This window comes from Orycteropus afer, unplaced genomic scaffold, assembly GCF_000298275.1.
Source record: "Orycteropus afer afer isolate SDZICR_OR568_19922 unplaced genomic scaffold, OryAfe1.0 scaffold00053, whole genome shotgun sequence".
In the NCBI taxonomy this organism is placed as follows: Eukaryota; Metazoa; Chordata; class Mammalia; order Tubulidentata; family Orycteropodidae; genus Orycteropus; species Orycteropus afer.
The window spans coordinates 14,268,164-14,279,900 of record NW_006921640.1 but is presented as its reverse complement, the minus strand read 5'-3'; the positions used below and the strand labels follow the sequence as shown (position 1 = coordinate 14,279,900).

At 37.3% G+C, this 11,737-nt stretch overlaps 1 protein-coding gene across 1 annotated transcript in view; it reads left to right on the top strand.

The window, feature by feature from the left end:
• Positions 1 to 11,737, top strand: part of ADAM28 (ADAM metallopeptidase domain 28) — a 116,974-nt gene that overhangs the window by 91,845 nt on the left and 13,392 nt on the right. The window contains exons 14-15 of the mRNA XM_007938785.1: positions 4,094 to 4,196; positions 6,499 to 6,658. Coding sequence (XP_007936976.1) covers positions 4,094 to 4,196; positions 6,499 to 6,658 — 263 coding nt within the window. The remainder of the gene's footprint in view (positions 1 to 4,093; positions 4,197 to 6,498; positions 6,659 to 11,737) is intronic.

The following is an 11,737-nucleotide window of genomic DNA, read 5'->3' as shown; positions in this document are numbered from 1 at the left end:
AGAGAGGGAGAACAATGTGAGACAAAACTCAAAATCATTTGGAGGGAAAAAAAGAAAGTGGGGACCAGGTTTTGCTGGTCCAATAGAGCCTGGTGGAACCCCTGAGACTATGACCCCTAGCTGTCCTTCAGGTCTGGAATTGAACCCACACCTGTGGTTTCCAGCCAAACAAAATACGGGCATATGAGTTGAACATTTACCTCAAGTAGATATACTCTTTGGAGAGAACAATCATGGAAGAAAGACGGGTTGCTTATGCACAGGGAGACAGCTCAGGGATCTGGAGTGTATGGAGGGATGGACACTGGGAAGAGGTAACTATGGGGAGGAATTGGGAGGGGACCTGTTGCATTGTGGTAAACTGTGGTCAATGACATGAGACAAAGTGTATGTGAACTGCTGTATGGAAAGTGAATTTGCTCTGTTAATCTTCACTGAAATCACAATAAAATAAAATAAAAATAATAAAAAGAACTAATTCATACGTTATCTTTAGATAGCTGTGTACTTCCTGATAGAAAAAAATGTATATATACACAGGACAACATACATAATTATAGAATATTGGAAATGATTTCAAAGTTCAAGGATACTGATTAGTGAAATGCATTATAGGACATCGATCCAAAGCAATTACTGCAGCTGTAAGGTAGAATATGTAATGCTTGGGAATGGAAAAGACATATTGTAAACTGGAAAAAGTTAGCATGCAATATCAGGTGCATTAATGATACTTTCTCCAATTTTACTAGAAATCATTGAATTTGGGGCTTAGAAATATGTATCCTTTTCAATGTTGATATTTTATTATTATAAAAAGCATTAATTCTTAACCACTATATTCTGTTGCCCATCTGATGGACCTCTGAAAAGGATTACATATGAAATTAAATTATACAAATATGTGATGCCTAGCACATAGTAAAGTTTTCAGGACTTCCATTTGCTGATGTGGTATCATTCAAAATGAGGAGAAACAGCTGAAAACATCCATTAATAATCAGAACATGCAATGTATGAAGTATGACTCTAGGAAAATTGGAAATTGTCAGAAATGAAAAGGAATGCAAAAAGATCAATATCGTAGACATTAGTGAGCTGAAATGGGCTGGTTTTGACCCATTCTGTATCAGACAACCATATGATCTACTTTACCAGAAATGACAAATTGAAGAGGAATGGCATGGCATTTGTAATCACAAAGAATGTTTCAAGATCTATCCTGAAGTACAGTGCTGTGAGTGACAGTATAATACCCATATGCCTACAAGGCAGACCAGTTAACACTACTATTATTCAAATTTACTCACCAACCACCAAAGGCAAAGATGAGGAAATTGAAGATTTTATCCACTTCTGCAGTCTGAAATTGACCAAACATGCAATCAAGATGTGTTTGTTATCACTGGCAATTGTAATGCAAAATTTGAAAACAAAGAAGAATCACTAGTAGTTTGAAAATATGGCCTTGGTGATAGAAATAACGCTGGAGAACACATGATAAAATTTTGCAATAGTAATGACTTATTCATTGCATATACCTTTTTTCAACAACACAAATGGCAGCTATACATGTGGACTTCACCAGATGGAGTTCACAAGAATGAGACTGACTACATTTGTGGCAAGAAGTGATGGAAAAGCTCAACCTCTCTAGCTGAAACAAGTCCAGGAGGTGATTGTGGAACAGACCATCAACTGGTCATATGTGAGTCCACCTTGAAATTTATGACAATTTTTTAAAAAGTCCACAAAAGCCAAAATCTGACCTTGATTATATCCCTCCTGATTTAGAGACCATGTAAAGAATAGATTTGAGACATTGAACACCAATGACAGAAAACAAGAAGAATTGTGGGATGACATCAAGAACATCATCCATGAAGAAAGCAAGAGTTCATAAAAAGACAAGAAAGGAAGAAAAGAGCAAAATGAATGTCAGAAGAGACACTGAAACTTGCCCTTGAGCAGAGACCACCTAAAGCAAATGGAAGAAATGAAAAGATAAAAGAGCTGAATGGACGATTTCAAAGTGCAGCTTGAAAAGATAAAATCTATTATTATAATGAAATGTGAAAAGGCTTGGAGGTGGAAAACCAAAAGGTCATTTTTCAAGCTGAAAGAATTAAAGAAAAAATTCAAGCCTCGAATTGCAATATTGAGATTCTATGGGCAAAATATTGAATGATGCAGGAAGCACTGTACCAAAAAGAATTAGTCAAGGCTAATCCATTTTAGGAGGTGGCATATGATCAAGAGACAATGGTATTAAAGGAAGAAGTCCAGGCTGTATTTAAGGAATTGGCTGAAAGACAAGACTCCAGGAACTGACAGAATACCCATTGAGATGTCTCAACAAATGAATGCCCTGCTGGAGGCACCCACTCAACTATGCCAAGACAGCTACTTGGCCAACTGACTGGAAGAGATTCATATTTGTACCCATTCCAAAGAAAGATCATCTCACAGAATGTGGAAATTACTGAGCAATATCACTAATATCACTTGCAAATAAAATCTTACTGAAGATCATTCAAAAACAGTTGTAGCAGTATATTGACAGAGAACTTCCAGAAATGCAAGCTGGATTCAGAAGGCGATTGTAGTATTGGTAAAAAATACTGAGAGGACCATGGACTGTTAAAAGAACAAACAAATCTGTCCTGGAGGAAGTGTAGCCGAATGTTCCTCGGAAATGAGAATGGCTAAGCTTTGTCTCACTTACTTTGGCCATATTGTGAGAAGGAACCATTCCCTAGAGAAAGAAATTATGCTTGGTAAAGTGGAGGTTCAACGAAAAAAGGGAGGACCCACAACAAGATGGATTGACACAATGCTGACAACTATGGGCTTAGGTGTAACAGGGATCATGAGGGTGGTACAGGACTTGGCAGTGTTTCATTCTGTTGTATATAGGGTCGCTATGAGTAGGAGACAACTCGTTGGCACCTAACAACAACAAAAAAATGAAATCAATAAATATTACTAATATAAGTAATGGGAGCTCTGGTAGCATAGTGGCTAAGGCACTTGACTGCTCACCAGAAGGCTGGCGGTTCAAACCCACCAGCCACTCCTCAGAAGGAAGGTTGGGCAATCCTACTTCTGTAATGATACTGCCTCAGAAACCCAAGGAGGGGTCGCTATGAGTCGGGGCCAACTTGACAGCAAATAACAACAACAACAACATATTTTTTTTTGGTTTGTTTGTTTGTTTTTTAAGACTGAATTTGAAGTTTTTAGAAGATTTCTACTAATCTTTAGATGATAGCCCAACATGGAGAAAGGGCATGCATGTCTTAGTCTCAGAGAGAAAGTGAAGTCTGGTTTCTCATCTCTTTGTGTTGTAATCAGTTTCTTTATTGATAACATGAGAATGATAATAAGAATGGCTAGTGTTTGTTAACCACTTGCAAGGTACTGTTCTCTGTGGTTCACTTATATTAAGTCACTCAATTCTCACAACTGTATGATGTAGGTATCATTATATATCCTCATTTTACAGAGGACAAAGCAGGCCACAAAGAGGCTAAGTTACTTGCCCAAGGTCATGCAACTGCTTAGTCTTACTTAAAGCCTGAGTTCTTAACCACTATATTCTCTTCCCATCTGATGGACCTCTGAGAAGGATTACATGTGAAATTAAATTATACACATATGTGATGCTTGTGTATGCCTGGTGCATAGTAAGACCATAATTAATCATAGCTGGTAGCTGTCACAATAGCACATACCAGCAAGACAATATTTGAATATCTGCATGTGGGATGGTAATATAATGACTGTGTTCTCTTAGCTAAGTCCTTTTAGATAAATTATCAACCTTCAGTAAATAATCCAAATATTTCCAAAAGTTTGGATATCAAACATATAATAGCAGAATATTTAAAATAACATTTTTAACTCAACTATCTCTTTGGTCAAATTATTTGCAGCCTATATTTCTGTTGATGGTCAATGAAATTATGCTAAAGTAGTAATTTTCACACTGGTTTTATATTTTATTAGTACTTTCCAGCACTGAATTTATTCTCTTTCTCTCTCTCTCTCTCTCTCTCTTTTCTTTCAAATATGCCCTTATGGCCTGTTCTAGGATCTGAGGTTGCAGATAAGTCATGTTTCAACAGGAATGAAGGTGGGTCAAAGTACGGGTACTGTCGCAAAGTGGATGACACACGCATTCCCTGTAAAGCAAAGTAAGTGCCCTTGTTTGAGTCTTCCTGCTCCATGGACCAGAGAAGAGCATGCTGCCATCCTCAACTTTCAGTTTCTTACATATAATGGAAAATGAATTTGGACAACATTCATTTGAGAATGATTTACTGAGTGACTATTATGTGCCGTGTGGTGGGCTAGGAGCTGGGAATAAAATAAGAAATTATCTCTTTCTTCAAGTCCTTCGTGGTAGGTCTTCAGATGGCACTGGGTATAGTCTTTGTTAAGTGGTGTGGATATTTGAGGTGGAACATGCCAAAATGAGTGGGCTTGGTTGGAAATTTGTCCATGAATTTTCCAGTATAATTTGAGTATTTCCAATCTATTATTTTTCATTATGATTGTAAGTTTTTGTTGTGTACCCTCAAGTCGATTCCAACTCAAGTCAATTCCAACTCACAGTGACCCTGCATGACAGAATAAAACCGCCCCATAGGGATTCCTCAAAAAAAACAAAAAACAAAAAAACCTCACTGCCGTCAAGTGGGATTCAACTCATAGCAACCCCTCCTTGGGTTTCCAAGGCAATATAACTATGGAAGTAGATTGTCCCATCTTCCTTCTGAGGAGTGGCTGGTGGATTTGAACCACTAACCCTCTGGTTAGCAATCAAATGCCTTAGGCGCTAGGCCACTAGAGCTCCTATAGGGATTCCTAGGTTGTAATATTTATGGAAGTAGATCATCAGGTCTTTTCTCACATGGAGCCACTAGGTGAGTTTGAACTGCCAACCTTTCAGATAACAGCCCAATGCTTTAACCATTGTGCCACAAGTGTTCCTTGATTCTAGGGGCAGAAATAGAATATTCTACTCAGAGGAACAACCATTGAAATGTTTGTACAAATTTATTTAATCTTGCAATGAAATTGCATTAAAAATGAAACAGTGAGAGAAAAGATTGACAAGTTATCTGAAGAATTAATTTTAACATTTTTTATCTTAGGACAAAGATTATCACACCAGATGAACTTGAGAATTTTTATGAGTTGTTTTTTTCCCAAAATTTTAAGATGACTTTTAAAATTAAACTTACTTATTGTGGATTAAAACACTCTGTACCTGTCTCAGATTTTACCCATGAAAAATAATTTAAAATAAGAGGTTGAACATAATAGCATTTCCCTAAAGTTTTTCCATTGAAAACTAATGTGCTGAGTGTTAATAATGATATCCTGTTGTCTTTAGAGAAAATCAGAGAAGATTCAAGGGGCCGGTGGGGGGGAAGAGTTTATGTGAAAGGCAATATGCAGCTTGAGAGATGGTGAGTGGGAAAAGGGAACACGATAGTTCTATACTTCACACACACACACACACACACACAAGCACACATATTCACACACATGCATTGGTTCCCATGCACTATTCTGAAAAACTGCTTATATGAGCACTGGATAATTTCTGCTACCAGAGCCAGAGGTGTATCATTCTCCCAATGCTTGTCTGCCTTTCTCCACTCCACAATCATCTTTTCTATCACCACCAGCAGTCATAAGAAGAATATGATTGGATCACTTTCAGAGTACTGTTCCACAACCCAGCTTTGAATCTGCATAAAGATATTTACTACAATTTTATCTGTTTTGGAAAAAAATTTATGGTTTTTGAGTGCTGAGCTGGTTCATCTGTATCGTCAAAGAGGCAGCCCTTCAGTTCCTCCACATGATGCCTTTGAGTGTCAGCCAAGGTTCAGTTTTGTATTGGTTACAGTTGAAACTGAGGTTTATATCTTTTGAATTTTTTTGGAATTATTCTGCTGCAAGTAACAAAAAAATAAGTCACTTCAGTTGTAACAAGATAGAAATTTATTTCTGAGGTAACTTCCTGATGTTAGGAATTCTTATAGCTTCCAGTTCCATCATACATATGATCTCCATTGCCAAGTCTATGATAGCTTCTAACATAGGTAGCTCTAGTTATCACATTCCAACAAGCAAAACGTAGAAAGAGTTGAGAATGGGACATATCCTGTTGTACTCAGTAAAGAATTTGCACTTAATATTCTGCTTCCTTCTCACTGGACAGAAATTAGGAAACTGGCCAGAATTAGGAGTACTGGAATTTGGAGGATGTGTTTTTTGAGCAATCCTCTGCCCTGATTATATACAGTGATTCTATTACTGAGAAAGAATAGGAAACTGGAGGTAAAAGAGAAGTAGCAGCCTCTATTGCAGAGAGAAATACCATTAATTAAACATTCATAGTCGTAGAACTTATTTGCATTTATGTAAAACTGTATCTTAGATCCTAGAATTTCAATGCAATGAACTTTGACTTTTCCTCAGTGATGCCATGTGTGGGAAGTTGTTCTGTCAAGGTGGGTCAGATAATTTACCCTGGAAAGGACGCATAGTAACTTTTCTGACATGTAAAACATTCGATCCTGAAGATACCATTCAAGAAATAGGCATGGTGGCCAATGGAACTAAATGTGGAAATAAGAAGGTAAGTTTAAATTGTAGGTATCACTCAAAACATACTTTAATGCTTCTCAGTTATTCACTAGTTGCTTCGTTTTCCCATGTCTTGGTACAGGTAGGGATTTTAAATGTAGCACCATGAGAGAAGTAACTGGTAGACCATCTGGTAAATAACCAATAAGGATCACTAATAATATTCTTGATCAAACAGCATGACAATATTTGGAAATAACTGACTCTTAGATACAATTTGAAGACGAGTTTAATTTTCATGCTGATAGCACATAGCTGCATGTGTTTTGCTTTCCTAACTAGGTCTGAAAACCTGAATGTCCCAGAGTGTGGGCTTCAGTTAACAGGTCTATACATCCATTGACAGTACAACAATCTCCTAATCCCAGACACAAAAGCTATTTAGCCAGGACCAACATATTAGCATTGATAATAAGGAGGATCGTATCTCATAGAATATTACAGTTACCCTGTTTATAGCATTAAGATATTTATACTACCCAAGAGTTACCCTGACTTTCCATTGAGGTAAAATAATTCTTGAATATGTTATCTTATTTACTTGACCTTTTTTGGCTATTTAAATGTACATTTATTAACTGATTAACTGAACTTAAAGGATCAATGTCGACATTGCTTGTAAAACATTTTAGGAAGTAATTATGAAGAATAAAGTTTAAGTCAGTAAATATTTATTGACTCCTTGTTGTTGTTATGTGCCATTGAGTCAGACCTGACTCATAGCGACCCCTCCTTGGGTTTCCGAGGCGGTATCACTATGGAAGTAGATTGCCCAACCTTCCTTCTGAGGAGTGGCTGGTGGGTTTGAACCGCCAGCCTTCTGGTTAGCAGTCAAATGCCTTAGGCACTGTGCTACTAGAGCTCCTATTGACTCCCTGTTGTTGTTGTTGTTATGTGCCGTCAAGTCAGCCCTGACTCATGGCGACCCCTCCTTGGGTTTCCGAGGCAGTATCACTGCGGAAGTAGGATTGCCCAACCTTCCTTCCGAGGAGTGGCTGATGGGTTTGAACCGCCAGCCATCTGGTGAGCAGTCAAGTGCTTTAGCCACTATGCTACCAGAGCTCCTCTAGTTGTACAAAATAGTCTGATCAGTTCTATAGATAAAAAAGTAAATGGAGTTGGCATGGTCTCTGAGCCCATGGCACCTACAAATACAGATTTAGAAAAGTCTATTCATGCATATGGATTTGAAATTAAAATGTTAATTATTGCTTCTAGCAGATATTTATAACACTTTTCTACTTTCCCACTATATTTCCTGATGGATAAGTCAAAATCAAGGGCAAGATTTCCACATAAAATAGGAAAATTCTTTAATTGAATTTGACAGTTTCCAGATACAAATTCATTCATGTTTTCTAGTGGTGAAACTTTCAAAGATATTAGAAAGCATTTCAAAAACATTATGATCCCTTTTTCTGTCTTTTATAGGGCCAAGTCCCTCTGGTATGAGTGTTTTAATAATTGACCATATATCTCCCTGGGAACTTAAGGAGAGAAGAGATGATTGGGTTAAGGAATCCCCTGGTATTAACACCATCCTTATTATTGATGCTTATCTTTTAATTTACATAGTTATTGCTTCTGAAGTATAGAATGATTTGGGATTTTTTTTAATAGAAAGATATTTAGGTATCCTTTATCAATCTTTATGAGTTAGCTTAACTAAAAGCAACAAGATGAGCTCTAGAGTTAACATCCAATTCTCCTCCCCTGCTCCTCCATACAGGGACACAATAAAAAATATTGTGTGTCTTTAGACCTTCCCATAATAACTACATGCCAGAGAACTCTTTAACCACCATCTGTTAAACTCCTATACATCTCAATTTTCTCAACTATAACAGAAATGATTCAATCTCAAGGCCTGCAAACCTTTATTTATTGAAATCTTTGTTGCAAAATATTATTTCTACAAGTCACTTGATTTCTGTTTGTAGGTCACAATTGCAAATTTTCTTTCTTTCTTAATTATTATTACAAATATATAATTCATTTTTGATTTTATAATATTTCTTTTCTTAAGACTGTCACCCTATAATACCAGTTCACATGCTGCATGAGTTAGGTTGCTTTAGATTACAGAGGGAGAGAAAAATAACTAAAACTGACTTAAACAATTAGGATATCCATTATTTCATAACCAAAAGTTCAGAGGTAGAGGAATTGGGGTTCCTTTGTAATTAATGCAGTAGTAAATGTCATCACCAAGGACCCAGGTTCCTTTTATCTTTACCTTCTGCCTTCTTAGATTGCTGACACATCCATTCAAGCTGACTCCTCTCATGGTCCAGGATCGCTACCCATTTTCAAGCCACACACACAGATGCTAATGGCAGAAGCAGAAAAGGAAAGGTTTTCCTCAAATATCTTTTCTATAAAGAGTTTTTCCCCAGACACCCTCCCAGAAGAATTGGCATTATTTTTTATTGCCCAAAATTATATCAGCTGTCCATTCCTAAACTTATGCCTGTCAAGGGAAAGGAAATTATTATAGTTGTCTGAGGTTCTTGGCAATTCACCTTTAAAAATAAAGAAGGCCTGAGGCATCCTGGGGTGCATGCATGCCCAGGATATAGATAAAGCCAGGTGTCTGTGACAACCAACACCACCTGCCATGTATGTTAATAAATTTGAATTGTTATGTATTTGGATCTTCAATAGCAAAAATTTTCAAACTTCTTTTTGGCGGTAGAATCTTTTATTCAAATGAGATCATCTGAGGAATTCTAAATATATATTTTTTTAAAAAAATGGAGTTGCTCTGGGTAAAGTCAGGTATGGGAAGGACACCAAACTCCCAATCCTGTGGCTACCTCTTGTTGTTACATAACACATAGTTTTCAAAACAATGGTTATGCTATTCATTTATGCATATATTCATTCATTGCTTTGATAATATTTACAAAGTATCTATTAATACTGGATTGTTACACTTAGCAAATTTTAGTACATGAAAGTTAGTAGCTACTCAACAAATAATAGTCACTTTGATAATAATAAATAAAACAATAAGAATATTATTTATATTTATATGAATTATTGATATTTATATAAATTATAATTAATTTAGGAGCTCTGGTAGCGTAGTGGCTAAGCCGCTTGACTGCTAACCAGGAGGCTGGCGGTTCAAACCCACCAGCCACTCCTCAGAAGGAAGATGAGACAATCTACTTCCGTAGTGATACTGCCTCGGAAACCCAAGGAGGGATCGCTATGAGTCGGGTCTGACTCGACGGCACATAACAACAACAACAACAACATAATTAATTTAATATTTCACATGACATGATATTGTTTTTGTTGTTAGATACCATTGAGTCAGCTCCAATTCAAAGCAACCCTGGGTACCCTACGCACAACAGAATGAAATACTGCCCAGTCCTGTGCCATCCTCACAATCCTTGCTATGCTTGAGCCCATAGTTGCAGCCACTGTGTCAATCCATCTCATTGAAGCTCTTCCCCTTTTTCACTGACCCTCTACTTTACCAAGCATGATATCCTTCTCCAAGGAAGACTCCCTTCTGACAATATGACCATAGTAGGTAAGATGAAGTCTGGCCATTCTTGCTTCCAAGGAGCATTCCAAGTCTGTCTTCTTCCAGGACAGATTTGATTGTTCTTCTGGTATTCCATTATATTTTCAAGATTCTTCACCAGCACCACAATATCAACTCTTCTTTGGTTTTCCTTATCATTTTCCAGCATTCCCATGCCTACTCACAGCGGTTGAATTGGATCCAACTCATAGGGACCCCTCCTTGGGTTTCCAAGGCAGTATCACTATGGAAATAGATTGCCCAATCTTCCTTCTGAGGAGTGGCTGGTAGGTTTGAGCCACCAGCTTTATGGTTATCAGTCAAATGCCTTAGGCACTACACCACCACATCTCCCCTACACCACCAGAGATTCAAAGAGGTACTAGTATGTAGTTTTTAAATATTTTCCTTTGGAATGGCATTTGATATTATGTGCAGTGCTTAGTTCTGTGCTAAAATATCATTCTTAGCAGTTGACTGAGGTTGTAGATTAAGGAAATGATCCACAAAGAATGAAATGAAGGAAGAAAGTCTTTTCCAAGGAGGACTTCTCATTTTATTATAAAAATTATCTCATCTTCCTTTTTCAAAAGAATGCTCTGATTTTCTTAATAAAGAGATAATTTTGATTACAACATTTGTTGTTGTTATTAGGTGCTATTGAATATACAATAGAATGAAACACTCCCTGGTCCTGCACCATCATCACAATCATTCCTATGTTTGAGCCAATTGTTGCAGCCACTGTGCGAGATCCATGGCACTGAGAGTCTTCCTCTGATCCCTTACTTGATCAAGCATGATGTCCTTTTCTAGGGACTGGTCCCACCTAATAACATGCCCAGAATATGTGAGAAGACTCATCATCTTCACTTCTAAGGAGCATTCTGGCTGTACTTCTTGCAAGACATATTTGTTCGTGCTTCTGCCATTCAATATTCTTTGCCAACACCTTATTTCAAACGGAACAATTCTTTTTTGATCTTCGTTATTTATTCATTGTCTACTTTCACATGCCTAAGAAGTGATTAAAAATACCATGGTCAAATGCACCTTAAATCTCAAAGTCTTTGCTTTTTGACACTTTAAAGAGGTCCTCTGCACCAGATTTACCCACTGTAATATGTTATTTGGGAGCTCTGGTGGCATAGTGCCTAAGGCACTTGACTGCTAACCAGAATGCTGGCAGTTCAAACCCACCAGCCATTCCTCAGAAGGAAGGTTGGGCAATCTACTTACATAGTGATACTGCCTCAGAAACCCAAGAAGGGGTCACTATGAGTCAGATCCGACTCGACAGCAGTGAGTTTGGTCATTTGATTTTTTAACTGCTATTTCTATTGGGCATTGGTTGTGGATCCAGGTGAAATGAAATCCCTGACAATTTCAATATTTTCTTCATTTAACATAATATTGCTGACTGGTTCAGGTGTGAGAATTTTTTATATCTTTGTGTTGAGCTGCATTCAATAATGAAGACTATAGTATTTGCTCTTCAGTTAAATGCCTCAAATCCTCCTTTGCAAGCAA